The sequence below is a fragment of the Ammospiza nelsoni genome, chromosome Z (assembly GCF_027579445.1).
Source record: "Ammospiza nelsoni isolate bAmmNel1 chromosome Z, bAmmNel1.pri, whole genome shotgun sequence".
NCBI lineage: Eukaryota > Metazoa > Chordata > Aves > Passeriformes > Passerellidae > Ammospiza > Ammospiza nelsoni.
In genome coordinates this window covers 58,561,656-58,586,390 of record NC_080669.1, presented here as the reverse complement: position 1 = coordinate 58,586,390, position 24,735 = coordinate 58,561,656, and the positions used below count along the sequence as shown (strand labels likewise).

The window sequence follows — 24,735 nt, the reverse complement described above, 5'->3', positions numbered from 1 at the left end:
AAAACAGTAAAGACCTCTTGCCGGAATATTAGCAATATGTCAATCTCTTGATAGAAAGAATTGAGTCTTCACACTCACAGGATGTCTACACAAAGAATTCCTGTAAAATCTTTAAAAGGAAACAAACTTAAATGTTAATACAAATTTCAATGTCTTGATCATGATCAAGGCTCACAACTTTTTTTTTGTTTTTTTCAGAATTATTGCTGTTTTATTGAATAAATCTCAATTTCAAGCATGTGTCACAGAGACTTCTACTTTAGGTAAGAAAAACAGTAAAGACCTCTTGCCGGAATATTAGCAATATGTCAATCTCTTGATAGAAAGAATTGAGTCTTCACACTCACAGGATGTCTACACAAAGAATTCCTGTAAAATCTTTAAAAGGAAACAAACTTAAATGTTAATACAAATTTCAATGTCTTGATCATGATCAAGGCTCACAACTTTTTTTTGTTTTTTTTCAGAATTATTGCTGTTTTATTGAATAAATCTCAATTTCAAGCATGTGTCACAGAGACTTCTACTTTAGGTAAGAAAAACAGTAAAGACCTCTTGCCGGAATATTAGCAATATGTCAATCTCTTGATAGAAAGAATTGAGTCTTCACACTCACAGGATGTCTACACAAAGAATTCCTGTAAAATCTTTAAAAGGAAACAAACTTAAATGTTAATACAAATTTCAATGTCTTGATCATGATCAAGGCTCACAACTTTTTTTTGTTTTTTTTCAGAATTATTGCTGTTTTATTGAATAAATCTCAATTTCAAGCATGTGTCACAGAGACTTCTACTTTAGGTAAGAAAAACAGTAAAGACCTCTTGCCGGAATATTAGCAATATGTCAATCTCTTGATAGAAAGAATTGAGTCTTCACACTCACAGGATGTCTACACAAAGAATTCCTGTAAATATTTAAAAGGAAACAAACTTAAATGTTAATACAAATTTCAATGTCTTGATCATGATCATATAAAATATCATCAAACATAACTAAGTTAAACTGGAATAGCAGTACAATGGAGAATTCTGTTTGTCTGGAATTCCATCAATTTGCTAATAAACTGAGACACACTGGAAGTAAATCTTGAGGCCGTAATAATGCAATCTCTTGAAGAAACTGTGACAAATACACTCTAAGAGAGGAATTGGGGCTTCAAACTACGGCAGGGTGTGGGAGTTGCAGACCACACACTGGGGGGAAAGTGTGCACAGCACCGGCAGAAGGAGAAGGCATGTGGGTGACAGCGCGGGCAATGCCACATAAAGGGCTTTTAGTGAGAGACTAAGGCTTTTCACGCGGTTTTAAAATTGTTCTTGGGGTTGGTGATTTTGTTTTGCTTTGGTTTGGCTTCTTTACAAAATTACTTTACTCTGAACTAAAGAAAGATCCCCGCTGCTGTCCCGACCCCGTTTCTCCCGGGGTTGCCACAGCACTCTAGTTCTGCCGGCGGTAAGACTTCTGGCGGTCCCCGCTCTCCTGCGCGCCGCCGCCTCTGCGCCGCCCGGCCTGCCGAGAGCTCCCGGGCCCGCTGCCACCGCTCGGCCCGGCGCCCGAGGTCGCGGCCCCGGCCTGCCCCGGCCCCTCACGGCGCTCCTCCTGCGCCTCGCTGGTGCCCGGCAAGGCGACAGCGTCGGGGTCGGCCTGCTGGGGGACCGGCTGCTGGGGGACCGGCTGCTGGGGGACCGGCTGCTGGGGGCCAGTGTCCATGCGGAGCCGCGCCACCTCGCCGCACAGCTCGGCGGCCGCGAGGATGAGCTGCCTGACGAAGGCGATCGTCTGCTCCCGCAGCAAGGGCTGCAGCTCCCGCACCAGGCCCTCCTCGTGCAGCCCGCACTGGCACAGGCTGGCCACGATCCTGCCCTTCGCGTAGGCCACGACCCACGAGGAGATCCCGCACACCACCTCGTTCAGCCACATCTCCAGCGGCCACAGGATCTCGGTGTAGTTGCTAAACAAAAATGCCCAGGTCTCGGGAGGGAGCCCCGCCACGAGAGACCGGGGCTGCGGCTCCGCGACGTTCGACTCCTCCGGGCCGGCGCTCCTGGACACCGAGGGCTCCGACACAACCATCTCCGTGAAGCCCTGGTCGTGCGGCGCCGGGCAGATGATGGCGTGCACCGTCTGCCGGCATAGCGGGCACGACGGGTTTTTCCTCGCCCATCGCACGATGCAGTGCCGGCAGAATTGGTGCCGGCAGGAGCGCACGTAGGCGATGTTGTCCGAGGCTTCGCGGCAGATGGGGCAGCTCCACTCTGCCCCCGTGGCCATGCTGGTGGCGGTGGCAGGCTGGGGACAGCTCAGGAACGCGAGCTGCTCGCCCTCGCTGGTGTCGCACGCTGTCGAGAGGGAGAGGCTGTGGTCATTGCTGTCCCAAGGAGAGGAGGAAGGAATGGCCCGGCCCCTGGAGATGGCATCCTCCCGGCTCGCTGAGTCCCGCCACCCACCCAGAGGGACCCGGGGGACATAGCTCGCCTCAATTGCCTGTGCCAAAGCAGGGTGGGGAAACAGGAGTGGTGCCCCGGGACTGGCAATGGGAGCTTCCAATGGCAACCACCCAGCACCGGAGGAAGCCTCACCTTCAGTCCCTTTTCCCTCCATTTTAACTCCAAATAACCAGCTTGAGGGTGGGGGAAGAGTGAGGATGATATTTTACCAGGGGGAAGGATATGTGTCTCGCGTGGTGAGAGGTCGAGATTAGTGGATTTTGATTTGGCAGTGTACTGAAACATACCGAAAAGCTTTTGCAGAACACTGGAACTAATGGCAAGTCCGCTCTTCAAAACAGCAATAATTTAAAAGTTTCGGGGTAAACCACAGGCCTGCAACGTGAAACAATTATATTTTACTCATTTTGCTGTGGGGGTGTGCCTTTGAGACAAGAGCCTCAGGGACAGGTAGCATTTTGTGCATAGTGGTTTAAAATGCATATATCTATAACATATATCTAGATGTTGAATTTGTGCTTGAGTAAATAATTGCCAGAATTAGCTAATTCTACACTAACTTTGCTTCCTAAGCAGAAGTACTTATCAAGGCAAGTTCTTTCCTTCTTACTTTTGTTACCAAGCTGATAATTCTATGATTTCTAGTACATTAATTAGCCCTAATAACATGTAAATATGAGTTACAATGTAAGGATATGCTTGAGGCACAGTGAAGATTCTACTGGGATCAGGGAAGCCATTTCACCAGCATTAAATCAAGTGTCAAACTGCCAATCAGAGCGTGTCCAAAGTTTGGTTTCGGCAACAGTTTTCTCTTGAGAAACTGCCATAAGTATTTTATGCTTAGAAGTCTTAAATCAAGTGTCCATAGCTCTGCCCTGAAAACTCCTGTTTTAACCTTCTGAGGTAATCAGATTACCTGGAATAGACCCAAACCCTCTGTGTGCAAGCCCTGAGAAAATACCAATTTAACTTCAGTCCTGGTTCTGTATCTCAGAGACATATTTGCACATTACTTCTGTAAGCCCTATGAAACACAGGATATAATTTTATTCCTCTTAAGAAAGGCAGTAAACAAGCCATGGCAATGACATTCTTGAATTCATATTCAGCTCTGCTCAACTAGAATCAAGAACTCAGTGTTGAATTAGGATTTTGAATTTAGTGTACAATTCTTCTGTTGCTGGCTTTCAGCAGTGGGACACGTTTCCCAGAGAAAGACCAGGACCTTCTGCTCCTACAGTCATTGGACTAGTGGAATTGTTGTCACACCCCTGACAGATCTCAGACTAACTTATCATTATCGTAATAAGTAATAGATGTCAAAGCTGTGTCTTTCATGAAGGGCTGCTACCTATTACAAGAGTAACTTTCCATGTTCTGTTTAAAAACAAATCAAACATTGGCAGACTCAAACAGACTTACATGAAAGTAGAAGTACAAGTCCAGTACACTCAGAGGCACAGTTGATTTATTCTGGGTGGGTGTGTTGGTGTGATGACCAGCCTGTAAGGGGAAAGAAGCACCTAAGAAAAAAGAAAAAAACTACACAGCCTCAATTGCAGAAACAACATATAATGAACCCCCTTTCCCCATCCCCCTGTGACTGCTGAGGGACTGCTGATGAAGGTAGAGAAATTGGGTATAAAATTAAGCCTGGGAAGAAGGCAGGAAGTGGTGGGAGAACCTTTTAACATTTCTTCTAATTCTTATTATCGTGCTCTGATTTGATTGGCAATAAATAAGCAAATTCCCCAAGCTGAGTTCTGTTTTGCCCATGAGATAATTGGTGAGTGATTTCGCCTTGCCCTAATCTTGACCCACAAGCCTCTTCTGATATTTTCTTTCTCCAGACCAGCTGAAGAGGGAACTTGATAGAGTGGCTCTGGTGGGCATCTCTGATCCAGCCATGGTCAACCCACTGCAGGTTTTCACCAGTGAGCAGCATTTTGTCATTCCACATGGTATTGTACTGCACACAGCAGTAGGCACACCCACCACAATTGAAATATTATTTTTGCACCAGTCCATATCCTTTCTCTTCCCATGTGTCATGATCATTTCTGCCAGACACTGAAATGTAAGTGGTATCTTATTGCCCTAAGGCAGCAAAGGCATTTAAGGAAACTGAAAAGACTAGAAATAGTTCTAAACTCAGAAACTTCCACAAAAGCTTTGTTATTCATGAGCTGTCCTGCAGAACCAGCAACAAGCCCATAGAATAGCTGCTTGGCATTAAAGATTGTGTCAGGGACCAGCTTCCTCAGTCCCTGTGATCATGACACAAATTCACCAAGGTGCGCTACAGTTCTCATAGCACCAGTGCCAAGACCTGCTGTTCTGCAGAAAATAAGGTAATTAAGACATCCCTGTTGGAGACAGACTGTGAGTAAAATACTTCTTATTTAACATTTTCTACATGATTTCCCTTGAGGGCTTTTTGATACACTGTAATGTCAGATTGTCAATAGAAACTTACTGATATCTTTGTAACGGGATTCAAGAGAATAAATTCTATCCTACAAATCAATCCTATATACTTACACAGTCCCTATAGAAGCCAACAGAGAACTGCTTGACACAAGAATTGATTTGTCACTAGATAGTCTTTTGAAGGGATGTGTTAATATACAGACCAAGACAACTCTGAAAATTCCCTGCATTGTGAGAGAGGTGATAAGTGTAAAATGTACAGACAAAGCACAGTCAATGAAAAAAAGGTTTTGAAAATTAGAATCTGTTGAAATCCTCTGAAATACAAATGTTAACAGGAAATACAGATGTTGGCAAGGATTGAAGGAAAAAAGAGTCTAAACACTATATGCAAAATTTATGCTATACTCACAAACTGAGGTTAAGGGAAATTCAACATTTTCCCATGGAACTGAAAAGTAACAAGGTATTAATGAGAATAAATATGTGATCTTAAAAGTTTTTCATTTAAAAAGCAATAGCAACTATTTCTAGAATAAAAATGCCAGTAAGTCTGCAAAAACAAAATCACTACACCTTTGCTTCTAATATCCCAAATAATAAAGAAATTCAAAGCTCATTTAGACTGACCAGATTTGAGTTTTATTCTTTTATCAAACACAATGTCCCAGCAGGACAGGAAAGATCTAGGTTCCAGTCCTCCCCCTTCCAAAATCATTCAAGTCAACAGAGTGTGAAGGTGGGGACAGGCATCATGCTGGTTTGTTTCAGGGAAGAGGCAGGGGAGTGTTGCCTGCAGTCTCCACCTAGGATAAGCCTGAGGCTGAGAAGAAGCCCTTCCCAAATAAAATCTCATTGAAACCTCTTATAAAACAAGGAATGTTTTATAAGAAGAAAAATACAAAAAAAAAAGTTAAGAAAAATACCAAAAAAACAGACCAAAAGGCCATTTTTCATAAGTGTTTCTGAGGACTCCCAGCAAATTTTACCCTCAAGTCAGCTTTAATAACAGGCTGGTAAATTGCTGTGCCCTGCAGGGCTTCAGCCTGCAGTACTACAGCAGAAAGGAAAGCAGGACTGCTGAAGATATAATTCAAAGAGGACCCCTCCAAACTCTCTCTCAGCCTTTTTTTATAAGTCTTTCATCTCTACAGGAGAACTCAGCTATCAGGGGGATCCCTCTCGTTATTTTTGTAATATGTTTGTCACTCAGCTCACTAGACACTTCCACAATGGACGCTTGTCCTGCTGTGTATAGTCCTTGAAAAAAAGTGTGTGACATTATGGGGACTGAAAGCTGAACTTCAATTTCATTTCTATGGGCTGTTTGCTCAAGAGTTGGACTCAATGACCTTTGTGGGTCCTTTCCAACTCAGAAAATTCTGTGATTCTTTCAAGTAGAAGTAGACTTGTAAGAAGATGCCGTAATGGTAAGAGGTAAATATCAAGTAACTGAAAAGGGACCAGTGTAATTATCTTTGGAGCTGGTCCTTCTTTGACCAGGTTAGGAGAGCTCCAGTGGTGCCATTCAGCCTCAAGGGTTTTTTGATTCTATGAGAGATTTCAGACAAACATTATTACTCTGTCTTATTAGAGTGTAAGTGCAGGTTCTGTAGTATACAGTAACAGCTTTCAGAAACAAGATTTCCTTAGTAAAATGCCTGAGCTCTTGCTCAGCTGCTGGCAAAACCAAAAAAACATTTGCTGAAGGTGCATTCTTAAACTGCATGAGTAAGTGGCCTGAGGCTTTTCTGCCTAAAGCTCTCCTGCTGCTGGTGTTAAACCTGAGTCCTCAGCATGACCACTCACTAATGCCCCAGGCTAAGTCCTACTCACAAATCCAAAATCAGAGCATGGAAATATCTTCTCAGGCTTGAACATGATGTGCAATAAACTACATTAGATTGAGAGCACTCAACTGAAGGCTACATAGATTCAAACTGTTTCTGAAAAGAATTTTTCCACATCTCTTCCTTTTCTCTTCCCTGCACCAACACTTGTACTGCTGATCTGCTAGAACAAGGTGGGTTTTTTAATTTTTTTTTTTTAATTTTAAATTTATTTTAATGCTTTTTTCTTTTTTTAAATAGAGTTCATTTTTATGCCTGAGGATTTCTCTGACCTTGCTCAGCATGGGGTCATGAAAGGTGTATGGAAGGAAGATGGAATCAGTAGGAATGTTTTCCCAAGTCAAGCAGGGAACAGACCTCCTACCTACTGTGTAGTCCTCCACCAGCCAGGTGTCCTGTCTATGTACTCTCCCTCCACTGTTTTATGCCTCTCTGCCAGGAAGATGATCAGCATAACACTAACTCCTCTACCTCACTCCTGTTTAAAATTCTCACTTGGAGTTTTTATTTTTTTTGTGTTGACATTTAATTGAAAACAGGTAATAAAGGGCCTTATAAGTGAAAGTGGGAATTAATATGTGCTAGTGAATTCTGGGTGTAAGTTACCCCTTTTACCTTTCTTAAACCCATCCAAGCTGACCAGGTAACCTGTTGACCCTATAAACTCCATGTCCAGCCTCCTCAGGTAGCAATTAAATAAAGAGCAGATGATGGAAGAGTAATAAATTAACTGTGTCTAGAATCATGCTTCTCCACTCCCTTTTTTGATTATTTCTTGTGTGTGTGCTTCTGTGGTAGTTACAGAGCAGATCAGTGACCTCAAGATTGCTGGAACTGCATACAATTCCCTACAAAAGTCACTGTAGGAGGGATGGCCCCACTTTCACCTCAGGCAATCATTTTTGAGAAATAAATAAAACTACTTAACAAAGGTGGTTTTTCTCCAGAAGGCAGACACATCCTGCTCTCTTTGCCACCCCTTCCTGGACATCATGTTGCCTCTCTCCACCTTTTCTGCTGCAACTGCATTGCAGATACTTCCACAAAGACCAGGCATGGTATAAATAATTACATTGGGAAATTAGTTGTGCTTTTCAGATTTTGCTGATTTAATACCCTTGTTGTATGCATAGAAGCCAGACTGAGAAATACATTAGAAAGCCTGTGAGATAAGTTTACGTAGGGGGGGGCTAAAAGATTTAATGATAAACATCAAAGAAATCTCCCAACTAAAGACTCAGAACAAGAAATGAAACACAATCTTTCAGTTTTTGCAGCTGAAGGAAATCAGTGGCTAACTACAAGTTTCTGTAGGCATTTCAAAATTAAAATACCAGGAATGACCAGGAGGAAGGATAGTGAGTCTTTCTTTGTACAGGCCCAGTAAGAGTCCATGGAAGTCACAGGGAATCTGTCCTTCACCCCAGAGCCTTTCTCTTTGCCCAACAATCGCCCTGAGCCACATGATTGAATCACATTACTTGTCTTCCTTTGTTACTGCTAGAGTAGATTGAGATATTCTTTTGCTTTCTTGCATCCAAAAAATAACAAAAATCAAAGAAACAAAACAAAACAAAACAAAACAAAACAAAAACAAAACAGTCGCTGCTTTAAGGCTGAGGACCAGATGCTTGAATACTGCCAGCCTTTCTTTGGTGAAAGAGAACTGTTTTGATGAAGTCTAACATTATGATTGTACTCTATTCACAGGATTGTTTAATAGCAGTATAAATCTGCAGCATAGTGTTCAAATATATTTGAAATGTATAGGTCCCTTTCAAAATGAAAACATTACCATTAAAAACAATAAGTAGGTTCATAAGCAACACCTCTAACACTTATTCTATGTACAAAACCAGGACAGCTGCAGGATAAATTCTTCTCTCATTAGTATGCTGGCTGTTTGAATGTAAAATAAGTCAGTCTTTATGCTAAAATTCATTGTTCCACAGTGTTAAAAGACTACAAAGTTGTATTTCTCAGGTATTCAAGAACCTGAAAATAAAAGTCTGAAAATCAAAGTCTGTTTTTTAAATCATGAATCACAAGCATTTGAATTTAAAACATTTTTTATCTGTAATGCAAATAAATCAGATCTAGGAGAAACAATGATCATAACCGAGGGTGAAACAATTTTCTTTCACCTGGAAGTGTACATCTTTTGTTAACAGTAAAGGTATCAGGATGGGAAAATATTTTGTTGAGTTTTTGGGGGAAGTTTGTTTGGGTTTTTTCCTAAAAGGATGAAATATTTTTCCTTTTTTTTTTTCCACTGCATACTAGCACTGAAACAGTATTAATGCACTGAAGACTCCTTTGAAGTGTTCTCCTTTAGGTATCATCAGATGGTACCATCTAATGGTACCAGTCACAGATTCCTTTCACTGAATAAAACAGTGATTTAAAGAGATTCTGTTATTGTAGTAGAATTTTGTTCTGTTGCATTAGTCTGTGATGCTTATATTCTTGTCTGTGTTTTAAAGAGTCAGTGATCCAGGAGGAATATGAAGCTGGATGGAGGTAGTGTATCACTGAGAAAGGGGATCTAAATCTAAGCCTTCATTTTGACTTAAGAGAGCAACATTCACTGGTTAAGGTAAACTTTGGACTCCAAACAGACACCAGTAATAAGGGAGTTGAGAACTCTTTTAGTGGACATCTTCAGAAAATCAAACCAGCTGTAGTGAACCTAAAAAATACCTGCAGGGGAAGCACCTATAATCCAACTGTAACAGTATTTTCATTATAGTAACATATTTTCATTATAGTCATGATGTCAACATGACATGAATAATTTTCTTTCTGCAGAAAGCAAACCCAAAATCTTATACAACTTGAACAAAAAATGAGAAAGTTTTAACCTGTTTAGAAGATCTGTGCTGCAGATTACTGACCTGACACACACAGTGTGTCTATGGTAAAGAAAGAACAGTAAGGATTCCATTTCAAGTCTCCTTGTGCAGAGAAATTGAAAGCTGACTATTTTGAGGCTAATATGCACAGTCAAATTAATGATTTAGTGACAATCCAGAGGTGAGATGTTCTCTGTTTCTGTAGGCAGGGAGAGAAGTGAGCATGGAACATGTGTCAGTAAGTCAGGCTCACTGTCTCATACACCACAAGCCTCCTTGATCATTCAGCTCTTTCTGGTACGGCTGTCCTCCAAGACTGCCGTGTAAGCATCCATCAAACATGGAAAAAAATGCAATTTCTTTAAATACTTCATCACTACTTTACCACATTGTTACCACTTCGTAATACTTCGTTCATTTGTGCTCCAAAGTAAATTGTACTCATCTCTCACAAACATCTTGATGTCATTTTGACTGGAGTTCTGTAATCAAGAAAGGGACTGTCCTTGCTCTGCTGTTCATGCCTTCCAAGTTATAGAAGAAATAGGCTTTGAATTAAGGTCTGCTGATTAAATTTAAAGACTTGTATGCTACTGTAACCAGTATGAATATTTGCTGAATCATAATTAGGTTTCAAAGTTCTGTTTACACTTGGATTTTCCATCAGATTTCTCTCCACTAGCATGGCATCTGCCATTAAATTTGTCCTCCCAACTGTGTGAGAGCACATATGTCAATGCTTGAGGCTTTCCCCTCTACCCAGAATGTTTGCAAGGCAGACACCTGTTGAACTACTGTGGATGTAATTTTTATGTCCAGCTGTAACAGCAGCCATCAATTGACTGTAGATCACAGACTATAAACTCTATTTATTGCTAGAAAAGTTATAAGCCTAAGCATCTTTTATCTAATCTCTCTAAATATTTCAACACAGAAAAAAAATATTAAGCTCCAAAGGAAACCCAGGCCCTGGAAGCACATCAGCTCCCTGACCTTACCAGAGAACTGTGTTAATTGTACCAGCCTTTCCTTTGTACAACACCAACTCTCTGTCTCCTCAAGGCAGGACTGCACTATGCAGCATCTGAGCTCCTGTAAGAAAAAAGAGCTAAAGCCACAAGAGGCAACATAAGACTCCCCTTCTCTGGTTCTTGTTATATTAGATTTTGATGTCACTGTGGAAAAATCTTCACAGAAGCTAGTGCTACCACGTGATTTTCTAAGTACCAACAAACTTTCCTGGCTACCCTCAGTCATTAGAAGAAGTTTACCCTCACAGCATTCAGGCCACTGCTGTAGTTGCTGAATCACTCCTCTTGGGACATATCTTGGTACCCTGGGATGCTCTGTGCAATGTGGAGGGAGGCAGGCAGGGTCCCACCATCCTGGCTGATTAAGTTCACTGTGCTGCTGTGTGAAGAATCTTGTGCTATTCAGTTTACTGTGAAATCATTCTTAGCTCAGGCCACATCACAGTAAAATGCAAGTAAAGTCATTCATTGATTTCCGTATAGAGGCAGCCACAGAGACTTAGATGAAGAATGAACAAAAAAGCACTTTTAAACTACTTATGCCTAAATTCAATCAGAAGTGGTATTGCTCCCCCACTGGCAGACTGACTTATCACTTTTCCTAACACTTTGCTAGAGAATCTCCTCTTACTCATTTTAATGAGTAAAAGTCTGTTTCTTATGGCACATTCTGGTTTGTACAACCTGGCCTTCTGAAGACCTAAGGCTGAAACAGACTGAATCCTTCTTTACCTTTGCCATTCTGTCATGTTCATGAAATTATCTGTCTTTTCCTCTGTGCTGAAATAGTTTCACTTCCTTCAGGGAAATGAGTTTTTTGAACCCAAGTAATCAGTTTCTGTGTTTGGTTAATTAACTCTCACCTAACAAATTAAAATCTCTTCTTTTAATAAGTATCTCCTAGATCTTTACTTAGGAAGTGTCTTTGCTGCTAAACCTCTTATGAATCTTCATAAGAGATTCATAAGTCTGTGAGGACATTCATGGTTGGGGTAATTAATAGACTTCACAGTGCACTGGGTAGCTAGGAGGAAACAGAGGGTCACTGAAGAGATGATCTGAAATAGTCCAGCATGCCCTTAGGACAAACTCCAGAGATATTAATAGTCCAGAGACTATTAAGCACCAGCACTTTAAGAGGAAGAAAAAGCAACTCACCAAAACAAGAGTTGAGTAAGGAGCACAAAGGCATTAAAAATCAATGTGCTATAACTTCTGCTACCAACCAGCTTGGTCAACTCTGTACCAATGTGCTGGCTGGCTAACTCATAAGAGCTTACAATCACAAAAGGGAAGTTCTGTGCTAAAAGTAAGTTTTAAAAATTGGAATAATACAGAGTTTGTGACCAGGAGGTTAAGAGAAGTGAACAGTGAGCAGATCTACTCACTGCCTGTTCAGCCATTAGGGAAAGTTAATTCTCTTGACAGGACACTTTGCCAGCTCTGACTTACCTGGCCGAGCTATTTTGGAGTAATTAGGAACATTTCCATTTCAGAGTAGTCCTGTCCCTCTCTTGCTGCTGCTCATTGGAACAGGCAGCAGCTGCGAGTCTTGCAGAATGGATAATAAAAGTGCAAGTATGGTGGGTTCTACTGGTGCACATGCATGTTAAAACACAGAGAATTGCTCCGTGGCAAAAATGGCATTTTCAGACAACAAACACGGAGGTAACTACTGTGAGGGGACAGGGTGGCACTGCTTAGAATTGCCTGGTAGGAGAATTTAGGTAGAAATTATTAGATGACAATTATTAAGTTAGGAAAGAATGCTTAATAATTCTAAAGATAAAAAGCATCTAAAGATGCTTAATAATTCTAAATTTCCCAATCAAAGCTGATAGGTATTTTCAAAACATTTTGGGAGGAAAAACGTTTGAATGATATTTCATTGAGAACTTGATCTTATTTTCTTTGTTAAAAAAGATCTGCAAGAATTATTTGCTCTAGGTTGTTTTTAGTTTAACATACCTGAGCACCTGTGTCCGCATTGATTGTCCCATTCAGAAGAATAATTGGGGGTGGGGGGGGAACCTCAGCAATCAAGTTTTAGCAAATTGCTGTCTTTTTCCTCAGCACTTTCCTCTCCCACTCCCTATGTCCCTGATAAGAGCAAAGATCTTTTTATTCTCACAGCTGCTGCTCAGCACATCTTGACCTACCATGTGCTGCTGCAAGTATTGGTATAGGTCATTAAAAAACTTAAATTAGAGATTTGGATGAAGCACAAAAATTCCCAGCCTGTGAATTCTAGATGAATTTTTGTAGTGTGATTGTTTTTTTCATTATGCCTTTAATCAATCTATTTGTATGCAACTTTACTCAGACATAACAATAGAACTGTGCTTATTATAGATTAACAGGAATTTCATCAAACCTCAACAAAATGTGAAGCAAAAGTGTCATCAGGTACAGCATGACCAGTTTCAACTTCACTTTTAAATTAACTTGTATAACACTGTAACAAAAAGACACATATCTGCATCCAAAAGTGTTTTACAAGCCTAGCAGTGCTTTATCTCACAATTTTTTCATGCTTGTCACAAAAAACACTGTCTGGAAAAGGAAATGTTCTAGGGCATATAATCCATCATTAATTTTGAAAGCTTCCAAAATTCCGCAGTTCCTCCTCTTCTAGAACAAGCTTTTTACTTCAGTTATTCAGAGCTTTCCTTCGAGGGGAAAAAAAAAAAAAAAAAAGGAGAAAAAAAAAAAAGAACAGAACAAGAACAAAACCAAAAACTTTTAATTCAGAATTACTAGATTTCACATATTTCATATCCATTTTACCAAAACATCCTAAAGAAATAATAGAATAGCAGAATTAGACAGAAGGATGCACAGAACATGCAAAGATAACAAAAGGGGATTTTCACCTTTGAAAACATGACCAAAAAGAGCAAAAATTCATAGGAGTTCTAGATGGTTCCTATGGAGGGCCCAGAACTACAGCAAAATGGTGTTGTACAAAGGAGGGCAACACAGCAGAAGTCACACTGATGGAGGGATGGAAAGATAAAGGATGAAGGTTTTTACAGAGCACATTTGAATCAAGCACCTGAAGAGTCTTTATGCAGAAGCTGGGGCTGGGGGGAATTTTGCTAAGTACCTGTTTTCCAACGTGATGGACTCCAACACTGCAGCTATTTGGGTCCCAAGATTTTCATGCGCAGATGATCTTATCTTGGTGCCTAAAATCAGGGAATAGAGGGATGGCTTAAACACTGTGCAACTGGTTTGCAAAGGAAGGAGCAAACTGCAAAGCTGATGTTAAAATGGTTTTCATGCCCTTACAACCCACGTAAGTTACAGTCCCCAGGCTGTGCTTTGCTTACTCAACATACAGAAAAAGGAATAAGTGCTGTGTTCGGCATGACTGTACATACTTCTGATGACATTCTTCTGAAGACAACCTGGTACACTGAGTTCCAGTGAGGGCATGGACACATAATACAAAGAGATCCCAGTGGTTTCTAAAGGCAACAGGCAAGTGAATCTTATGAGCTCAGAAATGAACAGGGGAAAGCTTGAAAAACAATTCTTCAGCAAGTAAGGCAGGGGTTTTGTGCCAAATCTAAGGACTCTGGTCCTTTTTGCTGAAATTCACAGCAGGAATGTTGTTGAGAGCATACTGAAGGAAATACTGAAACACAAAGTGCTGCAAGGAGAAGTGTCTGTGGGGGCAATAATTCACCAGAAACTAAAAGTCTGCAGCCCCAGGAGCAGGGACACTGAGGGAGCCTGGTGTGCTGCCCTGAGAGAGGCAGGAAACAAAGGATGGAGTGGCATGGAGGTGTGGCCATGCTCTGTTTAAAGCAATGCAGCCAAAGGGAGCTAAGACAAGGAAGGGTCCAAACAGTGACCAAAAGTTGAACTTCGCTTCATTAACTCAAAAATACATATTGCTTTTAACACTCCCTTATATGCCAACAAAATAAAAGCTGCATATGCATGGCAAGTATGAATATAGTCCCTCAGATTTCACCTGGTCATAAAATTACATCAGTTAGAACTTTACCTCTTTCCCACTCTCAAAGTAAACAGTAGACATGTGATTTAAGAGGGACAGGAGGTCAGAGGAGACTCCACCTTTCTGTTCTGGGGCTGTTGAAGGGCTGTGCCCATCTCTGCCCATCTCCTCCCCCATAAGGAGGCCTATGGAATAAGCTCCATTCTCTGGTGATATCACTGACTTACCTTTCTGATACCATGGCAATTTCTGACCCATATTCTGCCACAGCAATCAATAAATCACATTGTTCATGAAGCACCATATTTACCATGACCAGACTTACAGCACTGATTTGGTTCTAATCAGAAATGGAATCCAGCCACAACCAGCCCCTCTGATCTCTGAGGCCCAGCTGGAGCACAGGGTAGATGGGGTATGTTCTGCCAAATTTCATACTTTAAAAATATTTTCTGTGGAAGTGTATGATTAAGTTCTTTCAGGTGTTTGGACAGACAGATTATATACAGCTAAGAAGGGGAAGATCTTGCTGCCTCTGGGCCCACTGTGTCTGCTTCAACTCTGCTCTGTAGTTTCCCTAGGCAGTGGCTTTTTGGCTTCCCAAATGCTTCAGCTTTCCTTTCCACGTGAGACAGAAGGTGTATGTACAATCTGCATGTTTTCAGTGTGGGCTCTGCCTCTTTCTGGAGGCAGGGCAAAGCAGAACCCTTTACAAAGGGAATATGTTTTTTCCTTCTCTCAGGTAACAGCACAGCCCAACCAGGACAAAAGCACCACACTGCAAAACATGGCAGTGACATAATAGAAAAAGGGAGTCACCACTCTGGGAATCTGCTGGTCAGATAAATAAAGCAGAACACTGTGTCAGGAAACCACAAACATACAGTCAGGCTTCATTAAAGAAGAGAAATCCATCTCCCTTGAACTACTGTGAGCTGCTAAAGGTTTACTGCAGCTCCCTCTCCTGAATTTGAGACTCTTCCAAAGACAGAGTGGGAAACTGAGATAGAAATTGCTCTCAGTTTTATGCTGATTTCATGACTAAAGACTCTTCCTTTTTTTCACTAAGCAAATTGGAAGTCACACCTCATCCAGGACTTTTGGGTCAGTTCTAGAAAGATCTGGCTCACAATTGTCTCTAATCTGAAGTCCTATCGCTGCTGACTTTTGACTTCTGAATCTAATTCCTCCAGGTACCCAGACCTGAGAAGATCCTGGTATCTACTGGTTTTATTAGGACAGTGATGAGGCATATATTGTTATACTTCTTTCAGACTTCATTTTCCAAAGGTCAGTTTCCTCATTCAAATGAAGACAATGACATTCACTGACAACACAGAACTCAAAGGAGCTAGAATGGAGGAAAAATGTGATTTTATGCTTTCTCTTTAAAAACTACCCCATCTGTATTAGCTCAGTAGATTGTAAAATACTCATTTTCAAATGCAAACTTTGGTTATATACCCTGCTGTCTGAATTCGTGCCCCCAGGTATTCAAGTGTTCTTTTTGCCCAGATCTTAAACCTCACAGCCACAACTTAGAACTGCAGTGAATTTAACAATCCAAAACAATGATTGCACAGAATCAACTGACAATGGGTAATTGCATTAGGAAAAGGAAGTATGATACCAAAAGGTTTTGTTGCACCCACAAATGAGCTACCTTTATAAGAATTCCTTAATCTACTAAGCATTTCTAAATGGGTTTACTCTAATTCTCCTTCAAATCTTGAATTTATGACTTTAGTTTTAATGGACTTATTCACTGAATTCTGAGTGTTCTGAACAGGTTCAACTGAAACATTTATTTTAAATAAGTGTAAATTATACACTGCAAGCATGCACTTTTTTTTTTATATTATACTGTTTCAGTTTATTACAAAATAGACTTTCCCCCCTTGCTCTGCTATTTCAGTTTGTCTTTTATGGATATAGCTGATTAAACTTCAATAACTTAAGGATGGGGTTTACATTCTCCCTGTTGAGCCTTTATGTGTGATACATTTCACATTTGGATTTACTTCCACTCTGCAGACAAATGCAATGTGTACTTCAGAATTGTCTTTAGTGTTTTCTGTGCTCTTTACTTTCACACTACCACTACTAGTTATTAACAGCTTTTAAAAAGAGGAATTAAATGTTCTCCATTTTTTTATTTTCTTGATTGTAGGACTCATAAAAATCTGGTTTATTGCTCTTTGAAAGAGCATCTTTTCTCTATGGCTGTATGAGCTCTGAGCTAACCCATTCCTTTGGTCAAGAAGAAAAAGATAATTATATTTTTGTATTAGCATATTATACATTATTAATGCTAAGTTGACAACCTGCAGGTCTTCTCAGTTTTTTTCCAAACAATTCAGCAAACAATCAGTGTCTGAGGGTCAGTGACAACCTGTCAAGTCAGCACTTTTTAAAGATCAAAATTTTCCATGTAGCCCAGATCAAAGCTGGGACTTTCAGCACTGCACTACAGGGGTTTTGTTTTCAAACAGAGGCATCAATGTCCTAAGTATCTGTGGATAAACTAGTAAGGACTGACTCCTGACAAAGTGACCTGCCTCTCCATCCCTCCTGCTGCCTGGACGGTCCAAGAAGCTGTGGAGCTCCTTGGGGAAGAGACTTTTTGGCTTGTGAATCAAAGAGGTGTTCAGACACCACGGCTGCATTCTCAATTGCTCTGTGCTCAGCGGCTTCTAGCCCAGTCTGGCAAGATCCCAGATGTAGCTTATGATTGATGAAGCCCAAATTTCAGGAAGGCATCCAGGATTTTTCACCTATACTAACATTTTGGAAACAGAGACATATTAGCAGAGCACAGCTACCTGAAACTTTGGCTGTTTCTTTGACATTTTATGTCCTGGTAGCCAGAGAACACTAGACAGAGCAAAACAGAAATTATCTTGTTTCTGTATGAAAGCTGAAAGTAGAATATATCACTGCAGGGGAGTCAGTTATGGTATCTACATGTTCCATTCATGAAGTCAGAATAACCTGGAGAAAGAAGGAGGAAAACTGGGGAATTACCACAGGAGGATGAAGAAACTCCTTTCTCCTATGTTCCTAATTAACCCAACATGGATCACTAGCTGCAGGCTGTGTTTGTCACCTTTGAATTATTTATCATTCGTTAAAAAAAAATATGGTTACTATTTGACAAATGGCTTCTGGACAGGGACTGCTTAATCTCTGCATGCTCAGAAGTTTCCATGGCAACAGGCAAATCCTTGGCAAAACTCCAAAGAACAATTAAAAGTAAAGAGTTTTTTATATGTATGGGATGCTTCCATTGACTGAGAGCTTCAAAAGAAAAGGTGGATCCCTCTCAATTACCCATCCTTCATAAAAGTCTCATAAGAAACAATAAAAATACAGAAAAGAAGAGCTTTATGTTCAGAATTTCCAGCCAGTTTTACATCTTAGGTTTAAGCCCAGAGAAAAACAAGTGTTCACACAAGCCAGAACCCCACGATCTTAAGAACTGTTTCTAAAACAGGCCCAGAAGAGGACGAATATCTTGCAAAATGGAGGAGTTAAATGCCTTTCACTTAATTCTGAAAGCAGTATACATGCTCTTAGTAAGCTGTGACAATGGCAAGGTTCTAAATGTCCCACTGAAGAACTGGAAAAGAGACTATTTTTTTTCCTCCTTGTAGTCCTAACAAGTGCAGAAATTAAATTCTGAAAAGGGGAAAGAGATGAAATCTTGATCTTGCAGCAACTAATTCCTGATGTAAATGGAACTGGTTGAATTCTCTGTCTCTGCTCCCCACCCAACCCATTATCTGTGTTCAGCGTGTCCAAGCTGTCAGACCTCCTCTCCAGGCAGCATTCCTGCAATGTGTGTATGCAGTACCTCATCACCGGACTCAGGGCTGCCTGGAGACTGAGACAGCACAAGGATATTGTTAATAATGTGCAGAAAAGCTCTTCAGATGCATTGTTCAAAGCCTTTTTTAAAATGACCTGGAGTTGCATGCTCTGAGTCACATCTGACAAAGACTTCTTCCTGATGCACACAAAACCTGATCAGTCAATGCAAAGAGAGAGGAGCACTTTTGCAAAACAAATCATAAAACCAGGTATCCTAGAGCAGGAATGCCCTGGGAAGGTCTCTAGATCAGCTAAGCAGCTGACAAACTGTGAAAAAAGTCATGAAGGAGCATGAGAAGAAACAGGTGATAAAAAAATGAGAGAAGCTAGCATGACTGGAGGAAGATCTGTTGTTCTTGGTGGCTCCTAGACATCATTAAAACAAAAATCATAAATGATCACAGCAAGAGAAAGACCTGCTCCATTGTCTTGGGCAGTTCCAGCCCTGGAGGAATGGGTGTCTCATCTCAGCAGAGACAATTGCTGCTGCAGTTTGAGTGATCTTTAGTAATGCCCTTTAGAGGACCGTGGAAAGGCAGCAATTTCTACTGCGCTTTGTTAAGGATTGTTCCATGTTTGTTTATGACAAACATGTACACAAAATCTTCTGGAGACATCCCAGAAGAGGGGAACTTTCTTTAATTCAAACAAAATTTAAAATCCTAGTGAACTTCCAGTGCCTGCTGTCAGTTAAATTTGTCAGGCATTCTGAGGGATCTGATACTATATAGTCAGAACAAATTGACACTTGCTTTCCCTCTCTATCAATATATGTATTTTAGGTAGTCTTTTATGGCCCAAACAAAATGCATTTAACTTTCCCCTGTGAGTTAAAACCTTTATTACTAAGTTGGTCTGTCTTTCTTGCTCCTCACAGGACATGTGACTATTTTCTTTTTGTCATCCAGTTAGAGGCCATCAAAAAGACACCAGAATTAAGGAAAAAATTTCTTCCACAGTGGACCCTCATCACTGTCTTGGTTGAATACAGACTATCATATTGCCTGAATTTGATTTATCAATAAATCCTAAATCTCTAGCTTATGAGTGCCAAAATCCTTGGAAGAGAAAGGCATAAAGATAAACAATGTCATTGAAATCAGGCTGTTGACTCCAAGTAGGTCTTTAAGAGTGATTATTTATCACTAAATCAAATATCAAGGAAAATATTAAAAGGTTACTGAGTCAATAAGATGTAAGTGCAATAAGTTGAAGCTGTAGGAACTGAAGATTTTGATCATTCAGCGCACCAATCTTACCGTGGCTCTCCAGTTTTTATGTTTGCACCTCACATTGCCTAAGAAAAATAATCCTCATCAAAGACATTTACAAATTTCACTGTGAACTTAAATGTCTCCCCCCCATAATAATTTCTCTTATATTACTTGAGCTGAAGCATTTACACCGGTAGCATCAGCTGCCAATTACTTGTGTGCCCTGTGGCAGTGCATCAAGGAATTGAGGCCACCATTGATTCCTCACGCTCAGCTCCATTCAAACCTGAATAAAATTGCAGTGCCTACTCCAAAGGTTGTACATTTCAAATCATGAGAACTTTTTCCATTACTTTCAGTGATCTTTGTAGCTGATCCTTGAATTTCTTTTCACACATTTTCAGGTTTATACCAGCACAAAGCAAGGGTCTGATTGACCAAAGTGACTGGAGAGAGGAAGAGGGATATGTTTTAATTAATTTTAATATTTTATCCACAACACACTTTTCAAAGGGCTGTTCTGCCCACTTGAGATTGTAACTTCATAGACAGTTACTGATTGATGCAGCTGCAACAAAGTCATTCAGTCAAAACCAGGGGTGGTTCTACAGACATAAAGGACTGTCCCACCCTACAAACTAATCTACAAGGTATGTCACACAGCTGAAAAGGTTTTCCTGTGAGGCACCCAAAAAAGAATGAAAGTTTTTAAACTGACCGTGACCTCAGACCATGACACTTAGCAAATTGGCCAGGAGACACTGGCCAATTTTTTTCTCTCTCTTTTTTTCTCTCTCTTTTTTTTTTTTTTCTCTTTTTTGGCCAGTATTTTTTTTCTCTCTTTTATCTGCTTGTAAAATGCAGCCTCAGTGATCAGCCTGCAGAAAACATCAACCTACTGCAAGTTCTTTATGAAAAGATTTGCCACAAACCATCTGATTGTTTGCCAGTTCTAAGGGTGAGTTAAAAAGCATTCATGTAGCAACATCAGGCATTTCACTCATAGTCAGTAACATGCAGTGTCAGTCAAAATTTTTCAATAAAGAAAAGCTGGAGAAGTCAGAGATCACCTGTGCTGAAGTCAAGAAACATTGGTGAAGTCAAGGAAAAAGCTGCAATCACGTCAAGATATTAGGAGAATACCAAAGCAGATAAAAGAGAGAAAAAAAAACCTAATTCAAATGTGATTATTACAAATTGGTTTTTACTAATGAGCTCTTTTCCTAATCTTTTTGTTGGGGGTGGGGGTGTTTGTTTTTCTGGGGCTTCTTTTTTGGTGTTTTTTTTTTTTTTTGATTGGGGGTTTTGTAAACTAAATGATTTTTACTAGTACAGTTTTAAGAAAGCGTGAAAGATATTAAAGTAAAAAAAAATAATATCAGCCAGTAAAATTGAACAGTTTTAGGGTAACTGAAACCAGGTCAGAGAAACCTTGGGGAAGGTTATCAAACTGAGAGCAAAAAGACCAAGCAAATGATTCTGAGGACATGATGACAAACCAGTAACTAGAGCCATTTCTTCTGAAATGACTGGAGGAGCTGTTTTTAAAAGCCCTGACCTGTACACCCCCAGAAGCTTTATTAGCAGAGGCATGCTAAACTCTGCTACTACCAAAACTATTGGAAGAGTCAGTGGCATCACAACAGGGTTTTCTCTTCTGAGCACTTGATTTGAGCCAAAAAACCTCCCCCCATATGTTTGTTCACAGTAAGGAAGGTCTCACCTCAGATGCAACTTGGACCTTCAATAATTCACATTGAGCCCACAAGCAACTACACAGGACCATTTCTTAAGCAGTAGAATGCACTTGTTAAGGGTTCAAATCATGTTAAGGAACAAAACGTAATCAAAGATTTGCACACTACAAAATGCGAAGGGGACACAAAGTACGATTTTCAGAACAAAGCGCTGCAGTGAAGGCAGCAGAGTCATTCCTCAGAGCCAAAATCTACAAATACAGAGGTCAGGCTCTGAAAGTTTTCTTTTCCCAAATGTGAAAATGCCTGAAATTTGAACAACTGACAAAAGAGTCAAGAGAGAGACATGTGTGCAAATTGAAAGTGGAAAAGGTAATTGTTAGGTGGTGCTAACGACAGGATTGGTTTTCACAACGTTGTGACCCAAGTGCAATGGGTGGTGAGGCTGAGGATGCATTCCCAGTGGGTACACATGTGGAAGCACAGCTGTATAACACCTGCATTAATGGATGCACAAGCCAGACAGGCAGACTAACAGGGACAGAGGGCAGCCAGTCTGAGGAACAAGGGCAGACTCTCACAGGGAGTATCAGCATCCTTTCATATAAAGGGGGAAAAAAGCACAGCATCAGTAAAGATGCTTTGCAGGTATTTAGTAGTCAAAACCAAAGGGAAATACACTGCCTTTATAGGCTTTCAAATCATTCCTGTGCTGATTTTAGGTAGGATGGAGTGAATTTTCTTCACAGTAACTAATATGGGGCATGCTTAGGATTTGTGCTAAAAACAGTGCTGGTAACACAGGGATGCTTTCCCTACCCAATGTTTCCTGTAGAGTTTCATTTACAAATTAAAAATCTTTATGGGGCACTGGGATACAGGTTGTAAATACTGTAGGGGACATCACAATGCTTTGCTTGCTATTGTCACTTTTGATTTACTAGACTCACAGATGTTTGCACTGGCAGAGGAGCAGAGCAAGTGAAAGATTCCCGGTGCATCAGGGTGCTCAGAAAACCTGGAGCAATGGGCATGAACAGCACAGCCCTGGTTCTTCTGAAAATGACCAGTGGCTCAGACTGGCTGCAGGGTTTCATGTCCTTAAATGCTGGTTTCATGAAACATAGATCCTACAGCTGGTCCCAGTGTAAGTACTAATTAAATTTCTGATTTTCCAACAAGTCAGTTGAAACTTCCAACTTATTTCCAGTGAGGACTAATTAAGTTTCCAAATTCCTCAGCAAGCTTGATAAGTAATGTTCAGGGAGTGTGAAAGCTGTTAAAATACCCAGCTCTTCTCTCTAGCCCAGAAAAATATTATCTGATGATGATACAACAGACTTCAGATGGAGACAGTCAATTGTGCATGAAAACCATCCTGTAACACTGAAAAGGGCATTACCTCCCTCCCTGAGCTCTGGCTTCAGCTTCCCTCACTGAGGGCTGAGGGAAAAGATCCTGATCAGGACTGTGAGAAATGGAAAATAATTCTTCTTCACGTGAATCTTACTACAGCCAGTGGATGGCACAGGCACCAGAAGCATGCCATCATGGAGTTGTGTGTTTCTGCAAAACAGTACAGAGCAGTTTATGAATGTTTCTCACAGCTCATTAATGAAATGCTGGCAATCACATTGATGTCTCTCTCCCTTTTTACCCAGTCAAGGCTGAAACTTCACCTGTACAAATCACAAGAGCAGGCTCAGTCCACATGCAGCCAAGGGAGGTGTGTGTTCTCAAAGACAACCTGACTTTGCCTCATCTTCTCCTCCTATTTTTTGATTTATATCACATCATCCTTGTAGGGAACTACTCGTGATTTTTCTCTGGCTGGACTTTCAGGGGCTGCCGAGCAGTGTCCTGTCAGGTATGCTGGTGGTGACAGGGAGCATGTGTCAGAGAAATTATGAGAAACATTAATCAAAAAGTCAGGCAATGACAGACCTACCACAGAAAATGTTATCCCAGTTATTGCTGGGACTTAAAATCAGGTTTTTCCAGACTGGCCATGTCCTCTCTGACACACAGACTCCCAAATGGCCATTTTTCATTGGATTTGCCAAATCCAGTGCAGGAAAGGCTTCTCAACAATGCCCAGTCTCTTGATTACTATTAAGTCATAACAGACAAAGAGCCAATTCAAAATGACAGTCTGGCATCCTTTTATTGCACCATGGAGATCATTTGGAGGGGGGAGAGGACACTGCAGAACCTTCTATGTCTTATGGCAGTTTCAGCTTTGTTGTCTTACGTATTACAACAGTTCTACAATCATTACGGTGCAAGGATTCCATATCCTCAGAGTTTCATGCCTCCTCAATATTTCTCGCAGACAGCTCATCTAAGCCCTGACTCTTCTTGGTCCTTGCAGTAGCTATCATCTGACTCCTCTTGTTCTTTTCAGTTACAGGTGTTGCCTGTTATCATCCAGCCTGCTCCTAATCTTTAGTAATAGGTCCAGCTGCAACTCGTTGGGGGATAAGATTACATTCTACATTACCCATACTGTGTCCTCCTACACAACTTCAAGTAAACATGATCCTAAAATACCAGAGTGACAAAAAATACTGCTGAAGGAAAGACAAATAAGTCACCATGTCATAGTATGTAGTCATCACTTTGTGCAATGTTCATTTGCTTGAACAAAATGATGAAACTTTATTCCCTGGTGAGAAGTTGAAGTAGTACAAGCATATTTATAGCCCACAAACACACAAAGAAAACCTGTCAATCTCTACAGTGCAACTCCCATCTCGCCTTTCAGTCGTCATGAATATTTTTGGTTGCAGAAGGCAGAAATAGATGGCAAACTAATTAACTCATTGACTTGATTCTCCCATTCAAAATGCTGCCATCTTTAGGAAATAGCAGAGGACGCAAAGGGTCATCCCTTATTGCAGAGCTCAGTGTAGTGCACATATTTTGGGTTACACTTTGGTTGCACAGGCTGGCTTTTCCTTTTACAAAAATATCCCTATAAATGCAATAAAAAAATTAATCTTTGACTCCAGAAAGTTTATGCTCAACTCATGCAAATATTTAATCCTCTATTACATAAAACATGAGCTGACACTGCACTTATTGTCATAAGCACTTCATTAAACACACTGTTGGTCATGTATAATGTAGTAGAAATTGTTTGCTAAAGGAGCAGATCAGTTGGCATGTATTGGCTTACACTTTGCCAGTCCATGAAAATAATTTTCAGTCTGATGGTCAGACATAAAAATGGGAGAAAAAATTTGGAGATATAGCAGAGTTACTCTTGAACAAATTCTTGAGCAAATTTTAACAAGCTATGATGAAATATCAATTTTAAGATGTACTTGTAGATAATTAATTCATCCAATTTGATTAATTGTATGCATAAA

The 24,735-nt window shown here is 40.5% G+C and overlaps 1 protein-coding gene across 13 annotated transcripts in view; it reads right to left on the bottom strand.

Moving 5' to 3' along the window:
- Positions 1–297: 297 nt before the first annotated feature.
- The window catches only part of LOC132086990 (uncharacterized), a 52,887-nt gene continuing 28,449 nt past the window's right edge, over positions 298–24,735 (bottom strand). For 5 of the 13 annotated variants that reach the window (XM_059492997.1, XM_059492998.1, XM_059493005.1 and 2 more), the window contains 4 exons: positions 13,723–13,804; positions 3,876–3,976; positions 2,738–2,825; positions 298–2,342 (listed from right to left, as the gene is read on the bottom strand). In XM_059492997.1, the coding sequence (XP_059348980.1) occupies positions 1,441–2,274 (834 nt within the window). In that variant the 5' untranslated portion in view covers positions 2,275–2,342; positions 2,738–2,825; positions 3,876–3,976; positions 13,723–13,804 and the 3' untranslated portion in view covers positions 298–1,440. Of the gene's footprint in view, positions 2,343–2,737; positions 2,826–3,875; positions 3,996–10,583; positions 10,678–13,722; positions 13,805–24,735 lie in introns of all 13 variants that reach the window. The other 8 variants (XM_059492996.1, XM_059492995.1, XM_059493002.1 and 5 more) reach the window with 3 other exon arrangements.